The 27,170-nt window shown below is 37.6% G+C and overlaps 1 protein-coding gene across 2 annotated transcripts in view; it reads left to right on the top strand.

Annotated features, from left to right (window-relative positions):
* The window catches only part of LOC141434269 (protogenin-like), a 169,865-nt gene that overhangs the window by 67,760 nt on the left and 74,935 nt on the right, over nucleotides 1-27,170 (top strand). For both annotated transcript variants that reach the window (XM_074096661.1, XM_074096662.1), the window contains exon 2: nucleotides 26,106-26,271. In XM_074096661.1, the coding sequence (XP_073952762.1) occupies nucleotides 26,106-26,271 (166 nt within the window). The remainder of the gene's footprint in view (nucleotides 1-26,105; nucleotides 26,272-27,170) is intronic.

The raw sequence follows: 27,170 nt of genomic DNA, 5'->3' as shown, positions 1-27,170 counted from the left end.
ATTTTGGCTACGGAACCCTAAAAACCGGCCAAGTGCGAGTCGGACTCGCGCACGAAGGGTTCCGTACCATTATCTATACAATAATAGACATTATCAAAAATGGGCGCCTCCCTTAAATATTTATTTTATTTTAATTTAATGATTTATTTTTAAAGTGAATATACGACTTAATATTCTATGAATATTTCAAACGTCTACCTGTTGCCGTTATTAATATCGAGCAAAAAACGGCAAAAATATCACGTTTGTTGTATGGGAACCCCCTTAAATATTTATTTTATTCTTTTTTTAATATTTGTTTTTATAGCGGGCACAGTTATACATAATCTGTGATAATTTCAACTGTATTAACTATCACGGTTCATCAGATACAGCCTGCTGACAGACGGACGGACGGACGGACGGACAGCGAAGTCTTAGTAATAGGGTTTCCGTTTTTACCCTACGGAACCCTAACAATGGCGCACCGGCCATAGATAAATAATCTAGAAACACCTACCCTCCGTATGCTTTTCAAAATTAACCGCTTCGATTTAAAAAGCAGATTAACTCGTCAAAGCCCCTCCGAGAGGGAGAGGGCGCTGGCGTCAACGTCACTCTGACAGGTGTCACCCTCAGCGAGGGCCAAGCTTGTGGTGACACGCCGAAAGTTGCTTTTTTGGGTTCCGTAGGGTGACAGATGTATTCCTATTTATGTCGCTACGCTGTCTGTCCGTCTATCTGTCTGTCCGCTACAGGGCTATGCTATAAATATAAATAATATTGATAGGTAGGTATATTTAATTTGTATAATATTGCTACACCCAATGGGTACAATTTTATTGAGACATTCTACTGATTGCATGTTTTAACAGAACTAAGATCTTGATATAAAAACGTACAATTTATGGTGGATAAATAAAATATCTCACGAATCGTATAATCGACAGCTAAAATTTATAATATGTTAATAAATACATAATGTGTATTTCTTTTGCTTGTACATACAACAACAAATAATAAATATGAAATGAAATAAAAATTAAGGGGACCTTTAAACACGAAACGTATTGTGTTTGTTTTCATTTTACCTAGTTTTAAAGTTTAAACATCGATACAGACCAAAAACTCTATATTTATTAGTGAGTGTGAATTCTAGAGGTGTATACATATCGACGATTGAAATGTAAAATTTCGCTTAGTCAATTTCTCCTTTCAAGCGTCGATATATTTTTGCTAGTGTTGCCGATCGATACTCCACTATCGATAGTGTTTCGATAGACTATCGATAGTTTGAGCAAAACCGATAGTAATCGATAGTTATCGATAGTATCGATATTTTTGATGTCTAATAATGCAAAAGTATCAATACTATCGATAGTATTGAACAGAAAGTTACGAAATACTATCGATACTAACGTTGTTACGAGTATCTCGATAAGAACTTCTGTAAAAGGAAATAAACAATTATTATTATTATTATTTATTATTATCGATACTATCGATAGTTTTGAACAATCAATTGTTACCGTTATTTCAATAGTATCGATTGCATCTACACGGGGAGGTTGGCAGAACAGAAGTTGCAGCAACTGAATCTTCTAAGTCCTAAGAGTAAGTTGGTTCGGTTTGGTAGATCGTTAAGTAAGTCGAAAGCCTTTACCTACCTTACACGAAACCTTTATATATTGCAATCTTACTTATAATCCGATAGTATTGAATTATAGGTCACAATCGATTGTTAAAAACTATCGATGGTTTTCGTAATTTTCTGTTCAATACTATCGATTTGTATTATTAGACAGCAATAATATCGATAGTATTGCACGAAAAGAGTTTATTTTTTAATTTATTTATGTCGATACTATCGATAGGCCTGTCGATAGTATGCCCTTTTTCTGATTAAAGCTATCGATTGCAAGCTACCGATTTTTCGGCAACACTAACTTTTGCCCTTCACTGTACAGAATCGTTGGCGCGGGCGCGGGAGCTAGCCTAAGAAAAAGTGTCAATTGTGTGGATGGCACCACAGCAAGCAACAAACTATCCTTAGTGTTGTACTTTGCTGACCCAATAAAACGATAATCGTCATAACCGGTCGAGCTATAAAAAAAAACGCCGATATAACGTAACTTACTTATTTAACGGCCCGTCGTTACCCGTAACATTTATGCCCCGGAAGTACCCGCCACCCCCCACCCTGCAACGTCTGTTTCCGATTTGAATATTTCATGAGCTGAAGTCCCTTAAAGGGTAATATTTTACTAAGTAATATGTTTCCCCGAGTTGGAAAGTAAACGGGCAAAATAGTATATTGTGTGTTAAGGGCGGTAAACCAGGTAGAACGAGTCTATTAGAAGCCCGCAGTTGAAGGCAGGGGATTTCTTAAGTCGATGTTCGTAGTTCGAGTACCATAGAGTAAATAAATATTGTAGTTAGAGAAGAGGAAATTTTCTATATAGAATTATTTTTCGGCAAAGTATTTATTTCGAGTTAAAGCTTGTATAATCTTAATCTCCTATTGCTTAAACCTCAAGCAATAGGCGATTATAAGATTAGCTCTACTTTAAGCGAAACTTTTTTCCACGCACGACTAAAATATGGAACCAGCTTCCTGGGACAGTGTATCCGGAGCGGTACAGCTTACGGATCTTTAAAAAACGAGCCTATCAGTCCCTCAAAGGGCAGGCAACGCACCTGTGATACCCCTCGTGTTGGCAGATGTCCATGGGCGGCGGTGATTGCTTCCCATCAGGTGACCCGCATGGTCCTTTTTCCCCTCTTAGGTAAAACAAATACTTTGCTTAAAAATATTTTAACATAGAAAATTTTATCTCATGTAAAATTACAATTTATTTACAACGGAACGAAAATATTTTTTATCCCTGTACCTGGCCGAAGAAAAGATTAGGGAACTAATTGGGAGATATGTAGTATCTACTGCAAATTCAAAAAGCTGTACCTACTCATTTCGGTTCTCTAGATACAGCCCTGTGACAGACAGAAAGCGTATATCAGCAACAATAAACTTCCATTTGTCACCCTTTCTGACATCTAATGTTCCTCTCTCTCACTCTTTCGGACACGGAGCCCTAAACAGTAATAAAAACTTAATCCATTCAAAAACTGCGAAGCCAGCAAACCTACCATGACCTAGGACATACTCAAGGATTTTAATCCCCCTCGGGGAGTCCTTCCTCGCCACTACGATAAGCGTAAAAGCTACCTATACAATAGGTAGAAACGGCCCCGTTTTGCCTCCCCACCGGCTATATGTATGTCTATCCTGCCACGAGGTTACTGGCTGTATCAAAGTTTCCCCCAAACGGAAACCAGAGTATCTAAAAATCCCCTAATCCCCCAGACTAATAATATTTAATATGTAATATCTTAAACCTTAGATTTTTATACGCACATATCTAGCATCTACTAAAAGGAGGATTCAACACTATTTTTAAAACAAAAGTTGAAAATAAATAATTTTGATTTTTATGAATTTTGAATCTACGTCCGGCTTTGATATCGTGAATCATTGGATTCGGCAGTTTAATTAAAACTGTGTGATTTTACTACATTACCATGAATATGCCGCCATATAATCTGGTTGGATTTTTTTTTATACGGCTGGATGGCAAACGAGCAAGTGGGTCTCCTGATGGTAAGAGATCTCCACCGCCCATAAACATCTGCAACATCAGGGGCGTTGCCATTGCCAACCTAGAGGCCTAAGATGGGATAAATGTACACAACCTTAACATTGTAAGGTACTACAATATACCTTGCCGTTTTCGTGTACAGTACAAGTACAGTGACTTGAGTAAAGATATTGTTAAAATATAGATGGGCTAGAATGTTTAGCCCTTAGGTGGCACGTACCCGAGCTTTGCAAAGAACGTTCTTCTGCAAGCATCGCACATCAGAGTATTTTTTTTATACGACTGGAAGGCAAACGAGCAAGTGGGTCTCCTGATGGTAATAGGTCACCACCGCCCATAAACATCTGCAACACCAGAGGTATTCCAAACGCGTTGCCAACCTAGAGGCCTAAGATGGGATACCTCACGTGCCAGTAATTTCACCGGTTGTCTTATGTATGTACCAGTTATATATTTAACCAAAATATGAACAATGAAAGGGAATTTCTACTTATTGCTATCGTTCCTGGTAAATGTGTTACCTTTTCCTGAATATATGGGGATATGCCCCAAGTGGCAACTGGCAACACTATCTCATTTTAATTGCGTTACGCCTTTTTCCACTACGCAGGCAAAACTTTACCCTCCCTAATTTTGGCTTTATATTAATCGAGTCATATTCGCCATGGCGAATTAAGTATAAGTGTATATAGTTAGAGGAAACTATGACCACAGTCACGTGTTGTTTGTCCTTGACTCCCTATATTGAAAATGTGCTCAAATAATCGAACTATTTGATTCCTGACTTACCTGAATTGAATTAAGTATAATAGTTATTTATGTGGCTGATACATAATGCCTAATTATGTACAGTCGCATACGTAATTTTATCTACATGCATATCATAAGTTTTCTACAATATGTTCAGTCAGATATACCTGCATTTTCAAAAATAACAACCTCTCAATCTTGTCTCCATAAATGACTGCAGCTATAGTTTTTTTAATTCATAAACAATCTAGACTTGAGTCGATTTTGATTGTCAAATCGATTTAATATTCACGATTAAAAAATGAATGGAACAATAATTTGATTTTATTATTGAATGAAATTACAATTCGACTAATTCGATTATCGCAACCAAACATGATTTTTGTTTTTTTATATGTTCGAAATTTAAATGTAATTAAAGTATCGCTTACCGGTACTTAAATGTGAACATTAAGATGCAACCACAGATAGAAGTTTCTTAATGTAAGTATATTTGCTTATCGTCTCTGAACATTATAGGGAAGTTATGATATGGATGTGGATAAACACCCTGAGCAAGGTCCGCCCGGATTGCTACCACCATCTTGCTCGCTAATCCTGCCGTGAAGCAGCAGTGCTTGCACTGTTCTTTTTCCGCATGGAGAGTAAGACAGCCGGTGAAATTACTGGCATTTGAGGTATCACATCTTAGGCCTCTAGGTTGGCAACGCATCTGCAATCCCCCTGGTGCTGCAGGTGTCTATGGGCGGTGCTGATCTCTTACCATCAGGAGACCCACTTGCTCGTTTGCCATCGAGTCGAATAAAAAAAAAATTTTGCTCATCTTCCAGACTATAAGAACACGCAAATCGCACAAACATAACCACCACACGCTGACGCGTTTCGAAGTCAATCAGAGTTCATTCTCTGTAATAAATTAACTTATATCGTCACATAAGACTACCTTGAATTTATGTTTGTTGTTTTCTTGATTTTATGTGATTTGTGTGTGTTCTTACAGAATGGAGGCGAAGGAACTGCATGAACACATTGCATAAACGTAGCTGTCATAAGGTCGCGGGTGAGCAAAATTGTTTCAGTTCATTGATATGAATCTCCGCAGAGTAACGCCTGTTTCAATCAATTTGTCATTCATTCGTGTTATTTTCCAGTTTTTAACCTCCGACACAAAAACAGGGGTGTTATAAGTTTGACCGCTATGTGTGTGTCTGTCTGTGGCACCGTAGCTCTTAAACGGGTAGACCGATTTGAATGCGGTTTTTTGTATTTGAAATCAGGTTTTCTAGCTATGGTTCTTATGTGTCATGTTCAATCATTCAAGAGAAAATCTGTATATACATAATTCCCCAATGTGCCTTCTATCATAATAAATAAAACACAGTTATTTACACCATCCTTACCATAGTTTTACTGTCACATCGTCACAAGGTGACCCCATGCATTGTTTATGAATGTTATAAACATAAATACATCCATTGGTGAATTCTAGATTTAATTAGGGTGACGGCACCAATCATGGACACGTTAAGCACAGTAGTATCCAGTAATGGACAGCAAGGATTCAATGCATTATAGCTCACCATTCATGAACTTTACTAGTTGTGATCATCGGTTATCTGAACATTAGTGTTATTCGTTTAAAAAAAAGGGTCCGTTTCTTATAATTTAGGTTTAACGGGAAAAAAGTACTCACACGCTAATGCCCAATAGATGATAATCACCTGTCAACTCTATTGCTAATGACATAAAATAAAAGATGACAACTATTGGGGCAGTGACGAGCACTCGTACAGTCGAGTTCATAAACTTGTGAGCAAAAATTTGATCAAAAATATCCGAAAACGACTATTGTTAACGGCGTAGAAGCGTGTTCAGATATTTTTGATCAAATTTTTGTTCACAAGTTTATGAACTCGACTGTACGTTAACCTTGTCTTGTCCATGACTTGTGCCATTCTACTTACGCTCCTAGATTTATCAGGTGGAAAAAAAACTACAAAAGTTCCGTCATACCGACGGAACCAAAATAACAAGTTAATTTCTTACCTATTTGCCTAACTTTATTCAGAGCACGGTCTAGCTATTGTTAAGGAATCGGAAGTTCAGTTATTTTAGGGATCCGTTTGTCTAAAAAAGTCCAAATAACTTTTAAAACTATGTTTGCGCCCCAAGTAAACTTTTGCAATGGCATGGCACAACTATTACAAGACTCCGGACTTATCACGCTTAAGTGTTTACACACACCTGCTAAGCTGGCAACGTTGCATTTTTGATAGTTTTTCTCGATTATTCCATAAAAATTGAATGAAAATTAAAAATGATGAATGTCAAAAAAAATCTACCACCGGTTCGGAAAAACCTCTGTTGAGAAGAATCCGGCAAGAAACTCAACGAGGTATATTTTTTTAAACAAACTACTAGAAAACCTGCTTAAAGAGTCCTGCTGTGTCTATGTCCGACTCGAGCTTGCCCCTCCCGACAACTGTCCTAGGCATTGAAATTCCGCATAAGTATGCCATGACTGCATTCGGTCTCTGTTTCGGGGAAATACTGCATTTCCTATGAGATACTTAAGTATGGACCCACAGTTGTTATATTTGTATGCGTTTCCATCATTTACTATTAGTACCTGGGCGACTGAGCTTTGCTAGGGCTAAAACTCGATGATAAGCGTTCTCCCAGAGATAATACGCACCCGGTTTTTAGTATGTACTACCTATCAAAAAGTATTTGAGTCAATATCAAAGGCAAAATAACTTTATTCAATTATAACAAGCACTTTGACAAAATCTACCATCGTGTCTATCTATATGTCGGCGGCCGATCGTATCCGCCGAATCACGAAATAGGAATTTCGTCCCTAGTGTGCCTAGGAAGGCATATCGTGAAATGGCGCCATTTCATGAAATTGCTAAGGGACATCCGCCATATCGTTAAAAACTCATCGTTTAACGATTTGCCTAGTGACGTTTAGGCAAATCATGGAATTCCTAGGCATATCATGAAACGCCGTCATTTTATGATTGGGCCAGTTTAGGCAGATCATGAAATTCCTAGGCATATCATGAAACCTGTTCTGGCACTTCGCCGGCCGCTGCCGCGGCACGCTCGCTTCGCTCGCTCGACTCGTGCGTTGTGGTCACAATTAATACTAACCACTCCTCGCTTCGCTCGTCGTTTCTACCTAAATTTTTCTATTTGTCAGCGTACCACGATGTGCCCGGTATAAAGCTAGGAATATCGACGAATGCGTTGCTCTAATCGATCTGCCGTATTGTTTTTCAGGCACGTCGTGATATGCCTGGTCAACTTTTAGGCACATCATTATATACCTAGGAATTTCATGATATAGCGGATTTTACGATCGGCCGCCGACATATACACCGTGTACAATCTACTCTGTTGAGAGGAATCCGGCAAGAAACTAAACGAGATAAGGCAAACGTCGGAGTTCTCCACACCGTAATGCCCCACAGATGACACCTTACCGTCATCTGTATTGCTAATGACATAAAATACTATTACTTATTCTGTGATAAAATTAAAGATGGGCCCTACTGGGATGGGACAGTGACAAGCACTCGTATACGTTTACCTTATGTATATATTTTTTAGATAGAGATGCGAGTTATTTAATGACTTAATCTTAACTTTGTTTTCACGCCCGTAATAACAGACTTTGAAAGCCATACTTAAAAACCTCATGCAACAGTGCGCCATCTAGTGAGACAAAAAACGATAGCCCTCATTCCACTAATATCATAAATGCATAACTTTGTAATTCTGTTTGTTGGTCACTTCATCACGTCTAAACCGCTGAACTGATTTAGATGAAATTCGGTATGCAAATCGTTTATGTCCCGGGGAAGAACATAGGATAGTATTTATCCCGGAAAATTGCATAGTTCCCGTGGGATAGCGATGAAAGTATTCTACGCGGACGGAGTCGCAGGCAACAGCTAGTAACTGAATAAAACTTCAACAGCTAGTAACTTTTTTTTTCATTCAAAGCAAATGTTTTTCATTCTTTCTTAAAAGGTTGGCTTGGGGCAATACCTAAATCGTTCAGACGTACGGTCTAGATTATGTAACGGCCTGAGGAAAGCTGAGAAACAACTAATTCCTATGCGCAGGCGGCGGCGTGAACGAACGCTGCCAAGGCTGTCTGCTATACTCAATTTTACCATACATCCAAAATCATACTTTGGCAAACATTTTTATAGAAATCGTGACATCAGTATAAAAATATACAAAACCGGCCAAGAGCGTGTCGGACACGCCCAAGATAGGGTTCCGTAGCCATTACGAAAAAAATCAAGTGTTACACACACACAATTAAAACACTTACTACAGTCTTCAAATCTATTACTAGAAAAATCAAAAAACCCGACTGCCTTAAAAACTAAAAGGAAGAAAATAAGTCTAGTGGTCTAGAAATCTGTCAAGAAGCTCATTTAAGGTTCAACAGTCGGGACCCATTACCAAGATTTTTTGAGCTGGTTACGATTTAAATGGGTCCCGACTGTTGAACCTTAAATGAGCTTGAAATTAAAAGTATTATAACCCGTATATATTTAGAATGGGCTAATTATTACGCCATATTGAAATTTTATAGCCTATGTCACTCCGACTCCGACAGTTATGACGAATCCAATGATACCTCATATGTTAAAATCCGTCTAGCCGTTTAGGATACAGCGAGGACCAAAGAAATGGACATACATACCCACATACATACATACATACATACATACATACATACATACATACGCTCGAAAAACATAACCCTCCTTTGGGCAGTCGGGTAAAAAGAGCGAATCTTCACGGCACTTACGTCCTTTTGTTGAGAAGCGCAGTTTTTCGGCAATAACTCAAAAATGGTATATCCGATCATGTTGACACCAATTTTCGTTGAAAGTATTTATTAAGCGTTACCTTTCCATATTTTTTGGACAAACGGTTTACAAGATAGAGGGGGGGGGGCACAATTTATGCTACTTTGGGAGCGATTATTTCCGGAAATCTTCACTTAATCAAAAAAGTTTTTGAGAAACCTTACTAAGTATTTTTTTATTCAATTTCTGTTACGTGTATGGAGTGCCCCCCTGTAATATTTATTTATGTAATTTAACTACAAAACTAAAAAGCGGCTTTGACAAGACATCTGTACTCCAAATTTCATTGATATACATGACATGTTGTAGTTTTCGAGTAAAATGCCTGTGACAGACGGACGGACAGACAAACAGACGGACTTGACGAAACTATAAGGGTTCCGTTTTTGCCATTTTGGCTCCGGAACCCTAAAAAGCCCCCCGTGGCATGGTGCCCAAGAGGCTGGCAGCGATTCATTGAGAGAGATAGCTGCCAGCCCTTTGGGCTCCAGTAGTGTAGAAAAATATATAGAAACTTCTTTGTTTGTGGCTGTTTACACCTAATTGCCTTAGTCTTAGACAAAGATTTTACTTTATGCAACAGAGCATAAATAGTTATTTGTGTCACAAGGGAGCAAAATGGTGTATTTACGGCGAGGGCGGTATATTGAATCCAGAATGTAGCGAAGGATTCTACAATAGAATCCTGAGCGTAATGAGGGATTCAAGTGTTAACGCCCAAGATGAAAATAATTTTGCTCCCGAGTGGCTCATACAACTTTTCACACCGAGCATTAAAAAACTTGAAAAAAAAAAACTAAATAATATTAAAGAACAACCAGCATAGAAAATGGCGTGGCTTTACAATTATCAACTTCAAAAAATGGCGTTTGCAATAAAACCCTTAGAAAAGCCTTGAACAGAAAAGTTGCACTGCTCCTTCTCGTCAGGGAGGAAAAGTTACTTTTCTGAAGGAGAGGCGTGAAAAAGTAATTTTATGTCGCCTAGATCCAGCATAAACACCAACTTTACGAGCATGAGAAGTGAAAAATATATGTTGTATTGAAAAGTTTGAGACTATGCTCACTAACACGTTTCCTAACACATAGCGCTTGACATTCCGTCCCTGACCGTTCCTATTACGGTCATATCATAGTATGGTAGGTATAGTGGGTAGAGACCTTAAAGCTATTCGCACAAAATTAGTTGCACAAAAGAGGCTTAAAAGTTAAACTGCGTTTATTTAAATAGCCAGGAAGCAGCAATTTGACAGGCCCTTCGCATTCAGGATGCTGATTGCGACAGCAATGACACTAATTACTGATGTTGTCCTGCTCGTTTGTGGCTGTGCTCTTTTAATTGCTTTATCGTTTTGCGGTCGCATAACCGAAATATTTGTGGGTCAAATGTGCATTAGCTCTTGTTTTTCTGGTATAATTACGTAGCGATTCGCTATTTATTTATTTAATGAAATAATTACCCAGCATTACAGACAAGCCAAAGCACTGTGAAATTCATAAAATACTCGTAACAAGCACAACACATGACACGTGGCACAAAAGATAACAAAATTAACATTTACATTTACAAACCATTAAGTGAAGACGGACGGTCATCCTTCGCCTCACAGAACCTCTTCATTTACTCTTCATCATCATTAACCAACATAAACTCTTCATTTACACATCCTCGCACAGGGGTGCGTAACGTTCGATATAAAAACTTTAGATATAAATAAAGGATATAATATAATGTTATAATACACTTTTAATATAACAACATTTGATATATTCTCATGTAATATATTTATCAACAGATATAATGAACTTGTAATATAACAACTATTAATCTAACAGTCATAACGTATAACATACATGCGACATAACTGTGTTCGATATAAATCTCAGTTGGTATAATGTACTATTGGCATAATCTGGAATACTTACTACTATTATTTCTTACCTATTTTACTCTAAGGCAGGTTGGTGTCGGTGCGTAACGAAGGATATAACAACAATTGATATAATTTTCATTTGATATAATGCAATTTATCTTAAAAACCAAACTTATTTCTATTGTTATTAATTTGATTTGATGTACTTTGGGTAACTAACCTAGTTTACGACGACGAGCGAAGCGAGGTCACAACCTTACAGCGCGCGAGTCGAGCGAGCAAAGCGAGCGTGCCGCGGCAGTGGCCGGCGAAGCGCCAGAACCGACTCTTGTATAATACTATAGTTTTTTTATTTATTATGCGATATACCTGCGCAGTGAGTGAAATACGGACCAAATTGGCGGCGGAGCAGTGAGGGACGCGGGAGGAGGCGTAGGAGCCAATGAGGAAGGTAGGAGCGCGCGCGCGGCCGTCACGCCATTGGCTTGTTAGTTGACAGATGCGCAAACGTATCCCCTCCCTCCACTAGCCACCCAGAGCTCTTTTTACGTGCGTTGACTTGTAAGTATAGTATAACCCCCTTATTCATAAACGACAATCAAACCTATTTTAGTTAAAATGCCGCTAAAATTCGTTTGTCCTTATCTGTCACTTCGACATTTGTATTTGTTAGAAAGGGACAAAGCATTTGTTAGTTAACATAGGCTTGTTAAGTTTTATGAATAAGGGGGTAAGTAGATATTTACAAAAAAGTCGGCGATTAACTTGCAACTTATGAAATTGCACATTTAATTTTATACAGGTGGCAACTCTAAAATTGACAGGGAGTACCTATGTTATCGGCAAGTCCAAAACAAATGTTAGTTGATATGCGTAGTATTCTATTAACTTCCTGCATATTCTTAGTTTAAATTTGAAATTATCTCATACAGCATTGCATCACCACTAAAACGGTTATTGCATCCAATTTAAACGTGCATCCAGTCTACTCGCATCGCATTCCATTGCAACATTCTGCAAAATGTCCACCAGCTATTGATGTAGGTCAGTATACCGGTCTCTGTCGCTCTCGTGCCGCGCGTCTCCCGTCCTTGTCGCGTGGCTGTGGAATTTATCGAACCTCTTGCCTTGTTCTGCGAGCCTGGTAGTTATAGGCATGGCGGTCCTAGCCACGAATTAAATTTATTTAGTTGGACAAATTTAGACAGCTGTAGGTAAACATCCTTACATAAAATACCGGTTTAGCGGAACCTAGGTCTAACATAAAATTATTATATGTACTTGCTTAGCGAGTACAGAAGCAGAGGGAGGGAGTGAAGACGCGAAGATCGCTTTAGTTGAAATCACGTCGTGCAAAGAGTGCGAGTAATGTCGGTTTGTCAAAAACCCAACTGCCTTAATTTTTTGAAATAAATACTAAAAAGAAGAAATCAAGTCTAGTAGTCTAGAACTCTGTTAATAACCTAACCAACTTACAAACGCAGAAAATCCCCGGATATTGTCATTTCAAAGTTCAATATCTCAAAAAAGGCGGAACGGATTCTTAGCTGTGTTGGATAAAAATGGGTTCATCTGGTTTTATTTTGAACCTGTTTCGGGGGTTTATCAACATTTATTCTAAGCCGGTTAACTTATTTAATTTTGCGGTTTTACATGACAAAACAAAGTCAGGGCTTCCTTCAAAATTATCCATTTAGTCTCCGAGTCAGCGAGATCTCCCCTCTACCCTAACCTAGGCTAACACTAAATACTGCTGGCTTCCAATCACAGGGGCTACTACCAAATTCGAAAATCTAAGTTCGTATCGTACCGTCCCTCTCACTCTCGTATTAAATAATATTAGCGTCAGAGGAACAGCAAGATATGAAGTTCGAATTTTGCACTTCGTAGTACAGTACTTTCATTCTAGCACGGTGCGGGTGACACTTGATACACGTTTCGTTTTACTCAAAAAAAGTTGCTGCGGTCTAAATATATGGAAGTATATTTCAGTTGTAGCCTGAATATGACTGGCGTAAAATATTTGAACATAAAGAACTAATGTTGTACGAAATAAATTTAACCTGTCAGATTTTCATTATCAATTAATTAAATTCAAAGCACAATTAAGTGAAAAAACGTAATATGCATGAAATGTAACACCAAGGATTCCTTTAGTAATGGGACTTAATGGATCTTGAGATATATCGGTACTTATTAATTAGTAAGTAACGAATATTCTTGCAAACTACGTTTAGCCTTACTTAAGGTGGCAAATAATATTCCAATCTAGAATTTCACTAATATTCTCATAAAAATTAGCTTATGAACACATTAATTATGATTACGATTTTTAATTATTAGTTTTATCGACTCAAGTTTCGACACTTTGACTAGTCTTGTGATATTGACAGCTGTCACCCGCACCTTGCTACAATGTAAGTACTGTAGGTATAGGGCCAGGGGGGCTACTATGAAATTCGAAAATCGAAGTTCGTATCGTACCGTCCCTCTCACTCGTTATATTATTAGCGTCAGCGGAACGGCAAGACACGAAGTTCGATTTTCGAATTTCGTAGTAGCCCTACTGGGACAAGGGCCTCGTTGTAACGTTAATTGTTTCTTACGTCACCCCAATTTCAAAATGGCCGTGACTTCATCGTTGCGAGTTTATTTCCTCGAAACAATAAAGGGAGATTTTCATGTTACTAAAATCATTCGAATAGCAATACATGCCGAATGGAGACCCTTTTTGGTATCCTGCCGTGTCACCAAGTAACATAGTTTTAGTGCTAGATTTAGTCTTAGTTTTTAGGTGGTACTTATGGAGCCAAAATAAACCTTTCTTTCAATACATTGCGGGCCCGGAATAATTCATCACAGCGTAACTAGTTCAGTGGCTACGCAATCTATAGCTATCTGATTTTACTCGTATGAACCCAGCTTTAGGAAGACGCGAGCGGAACCGATTCTTTGAATCATATCATTTACATTTCTTTTGAAAGTACCTAATGAAAAATTGTTATGAATTTGAAATAAGTCATTTCTATGAAATGTTATACATTTTTATTAAGAGAATTCCAAAAATATATCTATCATGGGCAATATTCAAATCCACTGTCAAGAAGACATTTATCTAAGGCGTATTATAGTATAGAATAGATTAAATATAACCGCGACTGCCAAATGCCCATACATTTTTCGTTCGTTTCTGGCTGCGATGGGAATTGCCCATATTATGGGCAGGCCGCATTCTCCTCAACAGAGGCTTTTCCGAGCTGGTGGTACGACATACAGACGGACAGTGGAGTCTAAGTAATAGGGTCCCGTTTTTAACCCTTAGGGTACCGAACCCTTAAAAGTCACTAATCAAGGGAACTTCACACACACATTTTTCAGCTCCATTTCCCAAAAACTACACCCGACCCGCGCGAAGCCGGGGCGCGTCGACGTAAATGCATTTTATGGTTAGATTGATATTTTTTAATTTGTAATATTTTTTGAATGGAACGTCCGATTTGAATAATTCAAAAAGTAATCTACACGTATTGAAACAGTCTTGAATATGAAATGATTTATTTAGGGATTAATACGAAGGTGTGAATAAAATGGTCTGATTTTTGTCGGCATTTCTATCAACTTGTAAAAAAGTAGTTATAGTGACATAACTACAATAGTTGGACATATGGTACCGCGAAGCTTTTTGTAGATATTGATATATTCTTTAATATTGTGAACATTTTTTTGTTCTATCTTTAATAGTTTCCGCAGCGCATGCGATGAAAGACATTTTATGACTATTTTTACACCTTGGGTTACATTATTGAAGTTTTAGTACGGATCCCTGATTAAAAAAAAATTATAAAGCCCATGTCACTCGCAGATAGTGTAGCTTCCCAACGGTGAAAGTTTTTTTTAAATCGGTCCAGTAGTTTCGGAGCTTATTCAATGCAAACAAACAAACAATCAAATCTTTCCTCTTTATAATATTAGTATTGATATAGGTAATGTAACAAGTGGAACTGTCGTGTAGCTCTGTATTTGGTGGTTTACTGTGTTGAGACTGTTTAATAAATATTTTTTCTTTCTTTCCTTACAGCGCTAAAGATATCAAAATATTTAGGTAATTCCTAAAAACTTTTTTAAAAATATGGGACACTTGACACCAATAAAATTGATCTAGTCCCAAACTAAGCAAAGCTTGTACCTACTATGGATACTAGGCAATGGATAAACATACTTATATAGATAAATACATACTTAAATACATATTAAACATCCATGACCTGAGAACAAACATTCGTATTATTCATACTTACAAATGTCTGCCCCGGCCGGGAATCGAACCCGGGACCTAAAGCATCGTAGTCAAATTCACACAAACTTCCGTTTAGATGTAGAAACCTGAATCAATAAACAAATAGAATTGTAAACAAAAACAGCATTCCTGGGGGAAATTACGCAAACAGTGGCAACAATTTACGGCCATGTTCGCAATTTGGAGCTTTAGCGTAATATCGGAAACATTTGTTTCCGAGACGGAAAGCGGAAAGTGACCTAGAGTTTTCGGAACTGGCGATTTATGAACGGTCAGTCTTAAACCCCCGACGCTTTATGTTTGACGCCAATGTCGGTCTGTCTGTCTGTCACCTGCTCTCAAACGTATGGAACGATAGAAATCGGTCATAGAAAAGAAATCATGATCATATTCATGTTACATACAATGCAACTAGGAACTTATAGTTTCGCCATGTCTGTCAGTCTGTCTGTCCGCGGGTAAGCTTAGAGACCGTTAGTACTAGAAAGCTGTAATTTGACATGAATATACATATCAGTCACGCCGACAAAGTGGTGCAATAAAAAAAAGTAAAACAATTTTTTTTGGGTACCTCGCATAGACGTAAAGTGGGGGTGATTTTTTTTTCTCAACTAACCCTATGTTGTAGGGTATCGTTATATAGGTCTTTTAAGACCATTGGGGGGTTGCTAAGACAGTTTTTCTATTCAGTGATCTGTTTGCGAAATATTCAACTTTAAACTGCAAATTTTCATTGAAATCGACCGTACTCTAAAATCTAAACTGTTGGGTGGAAAAAAAAAAACAGAATGGTATTAAATATATCCAATTTCATTTACAAGGAAACTTATAGCGGCTAAGGTTGCTTGAGAATTATTAGTAGTTTAAGAGTAAATAGCAGTCTAAGGTATAAAATATACCTAAACTTGGAAGATTCCGTATAAAATACGAAATCCTTAGAAAAATATTATTTGTTTTTTTTTTCGTTATGGCTACGGAACTCTATCCTGGGCGTGTACGACACGCTCTTGGTCGGTTTTTTATATTTTTTAATCCCTGATTCTATAACATTGACTGTTACGTGTGTCTGTCTGAGGCATCGTAGCTCTCAAACGGATGAACCGATTTCGATACGAGTTTTTTAGGTGAAAGCGAGTTTCATTATAGCTATGCTTCATTAAATTCAGTTCAGCCGTTTGTGAGACATTGAATTTTGAAATTACAATATCGGGGTTTTTTCAACTTTTCTAAGATGGCAGAAAATAAGAATGACCGAAGTGGCTTAGAATCTTAGCGTAGAATTTTTTCAAGCCTTAGGGGCTGTTTTACCACCCATTGATTAATGTTATCTGACGGATAAATGTGATGCCTATTCGAACAAAACAAAAAGAGACGGCATCACATTTATCCGTCAGATAATTTAATCAATGTATGGTGAATAGGGCCTTAGTTGTCAATTATCATTATTTATTATAACATAAGACTCGATTTTGGTTCAGTATTTCACATTGAGGTTTTTTTATTATCAATTCGCCCCTTTGTCATATCCTCTCTAGTTTTGGAGTACCGTCAATGTTCGGTGTAGGTACCACGGCCTTAAGTGAATCATGTTAAAATTAACCCTTAAGCTAGACTTTATCTCCTCACCCGTAGTGTTCGTATAGAAACCCCGAGTTACAGGAATTTATATTTAATCTAGGATGTTAAGTTAAATTTCAAATAATGTTACACCATCTTAATTACCTATCGGCAACAGCGATTCTATAATAATTCTAAAATAATACATTTTGCGACTATCAGCTTCACTATCGTAGTGCCGTAACAATACGGTATTTGACAACTCCTGATTTTGCCATATCTTAATATTATTATTGAAATATAGATAAACAGATAGTGTTTAGCGAAGAGAAAATTTAAATCGGTTGAAAATTGGATTTATAGTGATTTTTTGAAAAATCTATATACCTGTCTCTTTCTCAGACGCTTTTCTCTATGCAGCAAGTATGGCGGTACTGGCGTGTGACGTCATATGCCAGTATGTCTTTCTGTCTAATCTTGAATTTCAAACCTTTATAACTTTGTTATTTGTAAAGGTAGCTTAAAAATTGTTTTTCTATTCGATAACAGGCATTGTGTAATTTTAATTAATAAAACATATACAAAATAGTCGAATACCGTATTGATGTTTTAAAATTGATATTGATACAGACATAGTATCACATTTCAATCAATCAATCAATTCATTTATTTCAAAAATGTTGCTACTTTTATAATAAATTAGACTGACTCCTACACTATTTATTTATCACATAAAATTTATAAATTAGTGGTGAACGTTTCTAAACAGCGGTTGAGATTTTGGGATTTTACAAGTACTTATAGCAAGTATGTCTAACTGTGAATCATCTAATATTATTAATACCTACATAAACTTTTGGCATTATTCTTAATCCATTGCAGCAAAGCATGATACCATTAATGTTAGAAGACAAAATATTTTAATTCCTCCGCCATATTTTTTTGCGGTTCTCATATTGCAATATTATGTACCCTCTGTCACTCCCAGAGAGGACCAAAGAAATGGACATTATATTAAGTATATTACGAAAAACATAACCCCTTTGGGGCAGTCGGGTAAAAGGTAAAACCAGTAGCGCTATCATTAATTTTCGTAGAACTGAAGAACGATCGAAAGAAAAGGGAATTTTTAGGAAGCTAGGAAAGCATGCCAGAAGTTTCAAGGTAACTGGTCAAGGATATATACTAACGCTTTTATTATACTGAGACTGTTTTTACATGTTTTAAGGAGTTAATTTGTGTAAGTATTTTCTTTATGAAATTATGATTGATTTTTTGGAGTCTTTTTGTATTTTTTATTTCAACTCCAAATTTGTTACTTTTACGGGTATCCCGTGAAACCATATCGTAAATTAAATACAAACTGAGACATGGATGCACAGAAAAACCAGAAAAGAAGGTTTTATGAAAGCTTTTTTGCTGACTGTATCATAGTCGTCCGTTGTATAAGTACATATTTGTACCAAAATATAAAATCAATTATTGACCAATGACTCTACTTGAGTTTTACTCAAGGGCGGTGGTGATCAGAAATATTATATACCGAATTGTATAAATTCCTGTCTTTACATATCTGTCTCCACTCCACTCCTCTCCACTTCTATAAACTATAAAAACTTAAATATAAATAAATAAGTATAAGTCTACAAATATTATTAAATTGTACAAACTACTTACATTCACATTCGCAAAAATGGCGCCCTGATATTCGCATCGCGAATAATAAAAAGATAATAAATTCGTTACATCACTAGATGAAAACATTGCGGGCGTGTGTGCGAGAGAGCGACTGTTTTATTTGGGAGCGAAAGAGACGGCGCGATGGACATGCGCAGAAAGAATCGGGAAGTAAAAAGCTTACAAAGCATGCGTTGGATACTGTGGAGAAGGTTCCGTGGCTAGAACACTGAACGAACTATGTGTATGTTACGCAGATTACTAATTCGTTTTACTTAGGTACGTTCATAATGTTTGTCATTGTTATCCTTTAAATTAAATTTCTTTTGGAATCCCCTTGCGTATAAAATAAAATTAGATTATCTCTCAGATCTAGATTTTTGATTTGCTTCTTTAGACCGTATGTGCATTACACTTGGAATCACAATTGCTTTGACAGGGTTTTGACATTGTTTCTTAGTTGATTATACCTTGACAAGTTCGTGCGTGACACTCGATAAACCTGGTCGCATGCGCCTCTACTGCGCTGATCAAGTTTTTTTTTGATAAGTGCGGAAAATGCTGAGTCCAACAGGGTTCTACTGTCTACCAATCACGCACAAACTTGTCAAGGTAATACAAGTGAAGCTAAATCCCAGGGTATATTAGACTGCGCAAATCGTCGATACCCGACTATTTTAGTCTCTAAGCGACTATCGCAATACAAATTCGCGTGTCGGCACGCTTTGGCTGTATACTAATTGGTGGTACAGTAGTCGATAAGAAACTAAAATTGTCAAAAGCGAAGATTATAAGTTAAATTTTGAAAGTTGTTTTGCTTTCTTCCCAAGGATCCCTAAAAACGTCACGTAATACGCTTTGATGTGCAGATTCTGTTTACGCACGCGTGTTTAGCACGCGCTCCGAGGAAAGCGTGCGTGCCTCCCACGAGGTTCAAGTTTTTTAGGTTTAAGGTGTAATATTGCTTTATTACGCTTCCAAGTAAGGTTCATGCTTGAATGTGTATGACGTCAATTGATAGAATTATTCATTAGGTACAGTCGCCATTACTTACCATCAGATATTCGGAGCGGCCGAGGTGGTCAAAAATATCGGAACATGCACTCTATTTTCAAGGCATTAGAGTTGTTGTGCCGATTTTTTGATCACGTTGGCCGCTCAGAACTATCTTACGGCGACTGTACAGCTAGCTTTTTTAACCCCCAACGCTATAGAGGGGTGTTGGAAGTTTGAGGCCAATGTTGATCTGTCTGTCTGTGCTATCCTAGCTCTCAAACCAATAGACTAATTTGGATGCGTTTTTTTTAACAGTTTTACATTATGTGCTGTCTGATAGAGATTCTGTAAAGGGATAAGTTTGCCTTTGTGCATTATTTATCTCATTATTTGTCATTTTCTTTTAATTCTTACAACACGACATCGCCAATCAATTGGTATACCTTCCGCCGCCTAACTTTGCCTAAAAGTTCATTGCCCCGACTAGTACCACAAAAACTATAAAGGTATAATTCCAATAATTGAATAGGCATATCGTTAAGCGATTCGAACACAATCCGGGAGTAACGTAAAGACGTCGCATAAAAAATGTATCTCAAAAATGCGTCAAAACTGAGTATTAAGTAATGAACTTTTAGGCAGATTTATATGGCGCGTGGTATAGTGTCCTTTAATCTTAGCTTAAAACTAACAATAGAGCATACCTAATGTAAAACAGGGCTTTAGTAACCCAACGTTTGTGTTTGACATAGAGATTGCGCTATTTATAAATAGCTTTATAAATGACATCGGACCCGCACTTGCAATAAATAATTCCACTTTCTCAGAGGTCAGGAGTCAATTGCGATAATTTGGCGTCTGTTATGACATGACGGCTGCCTGTCACCGTCAATCAAGATGGCGGACTGAAGACAGTTAATACGTATGTTATGTAATTTGTCAAATGATAAACTGCAGACTGCAGAAGGGTAATTAATTGTGCTTTTGAACCTTTTCAAAGAATGCCTACGAAACCCTATCGCTGTTTGTCACTGGGCTGCCTTTTGAACCGTAACAGGTGCACGTGCAAATTAACTGTATGTCTGTCTGCTGTATACAGGCAGTCAATTTTTAAGTTGGACGTTTCGAGTTACAGATTCTCCCTTTGGCTGCGTTTCTGTTTCCACCAGAGACTAAGAACATCGACTCCTTAAAGCCCTCAGTCTTCGACTTCGGGCTTCTAATAGACTCTCGTTCGTAATTCCTTATTTACCGCCCTTAAGACACAATGTACTATTTTTACTTCCATATGAACTTTGCAAGTGAAATAAAAGCATGTAATAAAATTATGACATAAGATAAAAGAGGATTAGTACCTATAGGGTCCCTACTTCACAGATGATTAATTTGCCAATTCAGCAAACACCAAGCGAAGCAGTAGAAAAACAGCTAATATAAAAACTTGACCGAAACTCGTATATCAAACCTTGTTGACAAAAAGGTCAGTTCTTGTTACAATTTATTGACAAAACAGAAATTTCAGGGTCGGAAGCGGGTACAGCTCGACTTAACGATTTGTTTACACGAACACAAATTTCATATTTCTACGATTTAAATTAGGTAGAGATGGGTCCGGATCTGAAGATTCAAAACGGCAACACTTCTTATTGTTATTTTTCCGAACCTGTGTAATGTGTCACTGCTGATATAAATATTTTCTTTCTTTTCTTTCAAAAGAGTCCATGTCGGCTAGAATTAAGAACATCAATTATCCTTTATACTTGTGTTATTTATGTATTGTATGTAAATGTGTGTATTTATGTATTTTATTTTATATTTAGTTATAGATATATTAATGTTTTATATATGTGTTATATATTTATTGTATATAGTTAGGTATTTGAGGTTTACATAATATGCATTTATATTTATTCAAATGTTTTGCTCTATTTGTCGATCCTTGTTTTTGATTGCTCCTCTACCACTCAAAGGTTGACTGGCAGATCCCTGCAGGGATAAGTCCGCCTTTGTACTAAATACTTTTTTTTATGTAACCTTTTTGTTTTCCTTTTTGTACAATAAAGAGTATAAACAAACAAACAAACAAACATCTTGTAAATACCATGGTTGCAATGAATAAATCAAGTACCTGGGCGACCGAGCTTTGCTCGGACTAAAACTCAATAATAAGCGTTATCCTAGAGATAAGACCAAGCTAGATCGATTTGTCATCCCCGAAAACCTCCACATATAAAATTTAATCGAAATGTTTTGGAGCCGTTTCCGTGATTCTCCGTGGTATCGTGGTGGTGGTATATATATATACAAGACGCTACCCAAGAAGACAGATTCTCAAAGCATATCGATCCTTGCCCCTATCGGGAATCGAGCCCGGGAGCTTAAGCTTCGTAATCCAGTACGCTATCTGGTCTACTTAACTCATTTCAATGATGATGTCTCACTAGATGGCGCACTGTTGCGTGAGGTTTTTAAGTATGGCTTTCAAAGTCTGTTGTTACGGGCGTGAAAACAAAGTTTAGATTAAAATCATATTTAATACACGTTAAAACCGTACCATAAAAATATCGAGCATGCCACAGTGTTGCATAGTCCCCGTTTTGTTCTGAAAAAAGGGAGGACAAAGGTTTCTGAAAGACAAAACTGTCTCAAAACATAGACATTCATTGCCCGGGAACGCATATTTGCCATAATTAATTTCAGATATTGCAAAATATTCACAAAGTTATTCTAATTGTAAATAAACCCGCGTAGCTCACCCAAAAACTATGAGATTTGACATTTCGGAGACCTCACGCTACACTAACGCCTCTAGTGGCCTCATTCCTTCTGCCGAGTTTGCAGAGAGCATTGTCCGAATCACAAGAAACTCCGACACGTGTTAAGCCAGAGCTTCATTTTCCTTCTACCCTAGGATTATTACGAAAATAAAGTGTACATAAATTAATTAACATTCAGCCCTGTTTTGCCTTAAGTTATTCACTTTAATTATGTACGAAAAGCGTAGGTATTTTTTTCCTCTCTTTCCACGTGCCCCATGAGGTCGCAGTTCATAAACAAAAGCTTCCAAATACCTATTTGTTTTAGGCTCTCAGAATCCATCTATCAACGTTTCATATTGATTGGACTAAAGGAATTTATTCTTCATTTGAACACGACTGTCTTGGCAAGTTGGCACTACACTTCGAATTTCTTGTCTCTACGTTTCTTGAATGAGTTAAAAATATGTGAAAAAAACCGGCCAAGGGTTCTGTACAAATTTGGAGGTGTCTATGAACACTCAGTGTTATTCGAGCCCTTTTCCTAAGCAAAATAAACGCAATACTCCACATTGCAATTCTATTCTTTTCTTGTATTTTTTTATTTAATTTTATAGTGTAGTTTTTAAGTATTTTATTTGTAATTACTTATGTATTTTGAAAAAAAAAATGGCTTTTTGGAAACAGTAGACCTGGGGAAGCCGTGGTGGCCTAGTGAAGCCGTGGTGGCCTAGTGGTTTGACCTATCGCCTCTCAAACAGAGGGTCGTGGGTTCAAACCCCGGCTCGCACCTCTGAGTTTTTCGAAATTCATGTGCGGAATTACATTTGAAATTTACCACGAGCTTTGCGGTGAAGGAAAACATCGTGAGGAAACCTGCACAAACCTGCGAAGAAATTCAATGGTGCGTGTGAAGTTCCCAATCCGCACTGGGCCCGCGTGGGAACTATGGCCCAAGCCCTCTTGTTCTGAGAGGAGGCCTGTGCCCAGCAGTGGGACGTATATAGGCTGGATGAGTGATGAGTGAGACCTGGGTATTTGTCCTAGCGAAAAAAGGTCCTGACAGATGGACAGACAGACGGACAGACGGATAACAAAGTGATCAATAAGGGTTCCGTTTTTTCTTTTGGAACCACCAAATAATGTAGTTTGCTTGCACGGTACCTAGCTCTATGTGTTAATGTCTCTACTCTACGTTGACATTGGCAAAATTCGTCTTAGGTTAAAATACCACAAACAGTCCTTACCTATCATGCAAAACACACGTGCAATATTTACCACGACGTTTCGACCACATTACCAAGAAAAAAAAAACGATTATAAAAAAAAACCTAACTATGTTTTATCAGGTTTAAAACCGTCTGCTCTAACAAATATCTTCTTTTACATTATATTTTACGATGACTTGACAGTTCTAGCAGCCTTCCGCCTGCCCATTCGTCACAGACTGTTATAAGGAATATCCTGGTAATATTTCAACGCGTTGACAGACCGCCGGGACCAAATTAAACCTTGAATTTACCAGGACAAGTGTACCGGTTTCCAGAATACTGTAATTTGAACTGCCAAGTTTCCGTTGTTATTTAGATGAGGTTAACAATGTATTCCAAGAGATACAATCTTGTCAGATTTAGTTTATATCGAGTTTGCTGTTCGGAATTCTCATATTGCTTTATGTTTTATGTAGAAGGGTCGAGCCGCTTTGAATCCCTTTATCTAAATAATATCTACTTAATATGAATGGCGTATTATACCACTAATTATTATTTAATGATAATGTACAGGGATGTTTGGAAATAATCCCTGATCCCTCAATAAGTACAAATATCGAATATAGGTACTGTGTTAAAAATGTAGATGTGATAAGTACATATTTACTTGTGATGTAAATCATTAAATAACGTTGTAAATCTATTTAAACTAAAATATACCTCGTTGAGTTTCTTGCCGGATTCTTCTCAACAGAGGTTTTGTGAACAGGTGGTAGATTTTTTTTGACGTTCATAAGTGCTTTTTGTAGCCTAAATCGAATGATATTTTAACTTTCACTTTGACCTACTAGCTAAGCTTCAACTGGTCTGAAATTAATAATGCCTACAAAAATTGTCTTGTAAATTATAGCTTCACGCGATTTTTATTCCAATTTTATTTATTTATAGTGATTATTCTAATCGAAATGTTCTGTAGGTAGTTTGCTGTTCCTTCATTCCCTTTCTTGACCTTTGATACCTACTTAAGACATGGTGATCAAAAAATATGTTAATTCATCTTGAGTGGATTCGTCGCGCGTAGTACTAAACAAGGTAGGTAAGTGTACATAAATTTCTGCTGAATTCTGGAGCCTACGAAACAAGGTTTGTAAATTATGTACCTACTTTTAATCCCCTGTTTCACCATCCATTGATCAAATTTATCCGTCAAATAAAATTACCCATTGGTGGTGAAACAGCCCCTAGAAGTTTAATCATAAGTAATATCCCAATCCGCACTGGGCCCGCGTGGGAGCTATAGCCCAAGCCCTCTTGTTCTGAGAGGAGGCCTGTGCCCAGCAGTGGGACGTATATAGGCTGGGATGATGATGATGATGAATATTACAAGCGACGCTCGCGATCGCGATGACATTACAGTTTTTTTTGTCATTTGATTGCGAGGTTGGAAGTTTGCGAGGAATGTTTTTTTCGGTTATCTATTGTTTGCCCGAAAGTTATATCATATAACTTCATTTATTCAATTTTATTTTCCCGAAGTTCATATGCCCGAAACTTCATTTGCCCGGATGTTTCGTTTACTAGAAAAATTATTTGATATATTCTTATTTTCCCGAAAATTAGATGCCATAATGATACGAATGCAATACGTATTGTTTTCCATATTATCAAGTGCAATAATATTATTTAATAGAATATTCACACGCCAGTCTAAAAAGTGTTTATTTTGATTATGATTGATCAAAATTGTTTTTTTCTATCTTTTATCTTTATTATCCGGGTTGCTATAAAAAAATACCTAACATCGAAGGCTAAGGCGGGAGCTACGCTCCGCTTCACTCCCGCCTTAGCCTTCTGAACCTAACCTATCCGAGTCGCTTCTGCTCCGAACCGTCTTGCTCGCTCGCACAAATCATGTCACAATTCTAACGTAACCTATGTGGATGAAATTTACCTAATTCAAAGGCTTGTTTGACGTATGGGATTTATCACTATATAGTGTCGATACTCACCATTTACATGGATGGCAAATGACATAACGGCATGTGATACTTATGGCTCACAATGATTATGAAAAATGAAATTATTGAAATTAATATTATGGGAAACAAAGATCCTGTCATTTGATAAATATGGTAAACAATGAGTAGTGCAAATGAATTTATAAGAAAAAATATTATGGCGGTTGAATATTCACATGATATTCGGGCAAATGAAAGTCGGGCAAGTAAAGGTATACCGTTTTTTTCATGAACCAATAGAATCGCTTCATTTAGGTACCTATCCTCGCACAGCACATCTCTAGTGGAAACAGCTGAGCGGAGCGAGACGAGGTAAATGTAGTTTCTATGGGTTCATGAAAAACACATTCCTCGCATCGCAACACATCCTCGCACATCTTTGGTGGAAACAGAGCCTGAATAGTGATGAGATGATGAATATACTGACGTTATTTTTCCAGATGCCCCGTTGACGTGGTACTGGTCGGGGCGCGGCCTGGTGCCGTGCTCGTTGCCAGGCGCGCGCGTGCTCCCGCGCCGACCGCCGCCGCCCCTCGACGCGGAGCGCGCGCGCCCCCAGCGGGGGTACTCCTGGCGGCGGGACGGAGAGGAGTACCCGCCTCACAGGTCAGTAGAGGAACAGAAGCTTTATTGTCGCGAGCGCTCGCGATCGCATTCATCATCTCTTTCTCATCATCATCATCATCATGTTAGCCGAAAAACGGTCCACTGCTGGACATATAGGCCTCCCCCAAGGCTCCCCACCCAGACTGGTCTTGTTTCATTAGATTCTCCAAAAACTGTCGGTGTGCTAAAGGGTGTACTGCCTTTTGGGCGAAATATTTTTCGCCAAATTTCACTTAGCAACCAACCTTTCGCCGAAGTTTCATTTGGCAAACCAATCCTTGGCATAACTTTGCTTCGCATTTTTCTTATTACGCAACATTTTTATATTGCAAAATTTTACTTCATCACACTTTTATGTGGCAAACAATTATGTAGCAAATGATTGGCTAAGGCAAATAACAAATAGTCAGTCATGATATATAATAAAATGAATAAATGTTAAATTATGTGGCGGTGAGCGAGCGAAGCGAGCGAGCAAGACGAGACTAGGCAGAAGCGACTTGGATAGGTTAGGTTCAGGTTTTGTAACAGAACGGAAAAAAAACATTGGCTTGCTTGTTTGCTTGCTAAATTAAGGAATGCCAATCAACGCATTTGACGAAAACACAAATGACATCTTAAAAACATCCCAGGTAATAATTTGCATAATAATCATTTATCAAATCATTAGTTGGGAAATGATATCAATGCGAAATGTTGAGTTGGGAAATGAGATTTCGCCTAAATAAAAATATGGGTTAAATAGTCGTCCAATTTGATTACGGCTTCGGGTGACCAGAGGGCTGGCTTTTTCTTAGCACAAAGATTAAGCATTGCCATACAGCGTGGTACTGCTGCCAGCCTTCTTGGCACCTTACCACCTGGCAGTGATTTTGGGCAACTTTTTTATTTGTAATTTT

This window comes from Choristoneura fumiferana, chromosome 13 (assembly GCF_025370935.1).
Source record: "Choristoneura fumiferana chromosome 13, NRCan_CFum_1, whole genome shotgun sequence".
Lineage (NCBI taxonomy): Eukaryota > Metazoa > Arthropoda > Insecta > Lepidoptera > Tortricidae > Choristoneura > Choristoneura fumiferana.
Note: the sequence above shows the minus strand (reverse complement) of the source record. Positions and strands in the feature narration are given on the sequence as shown.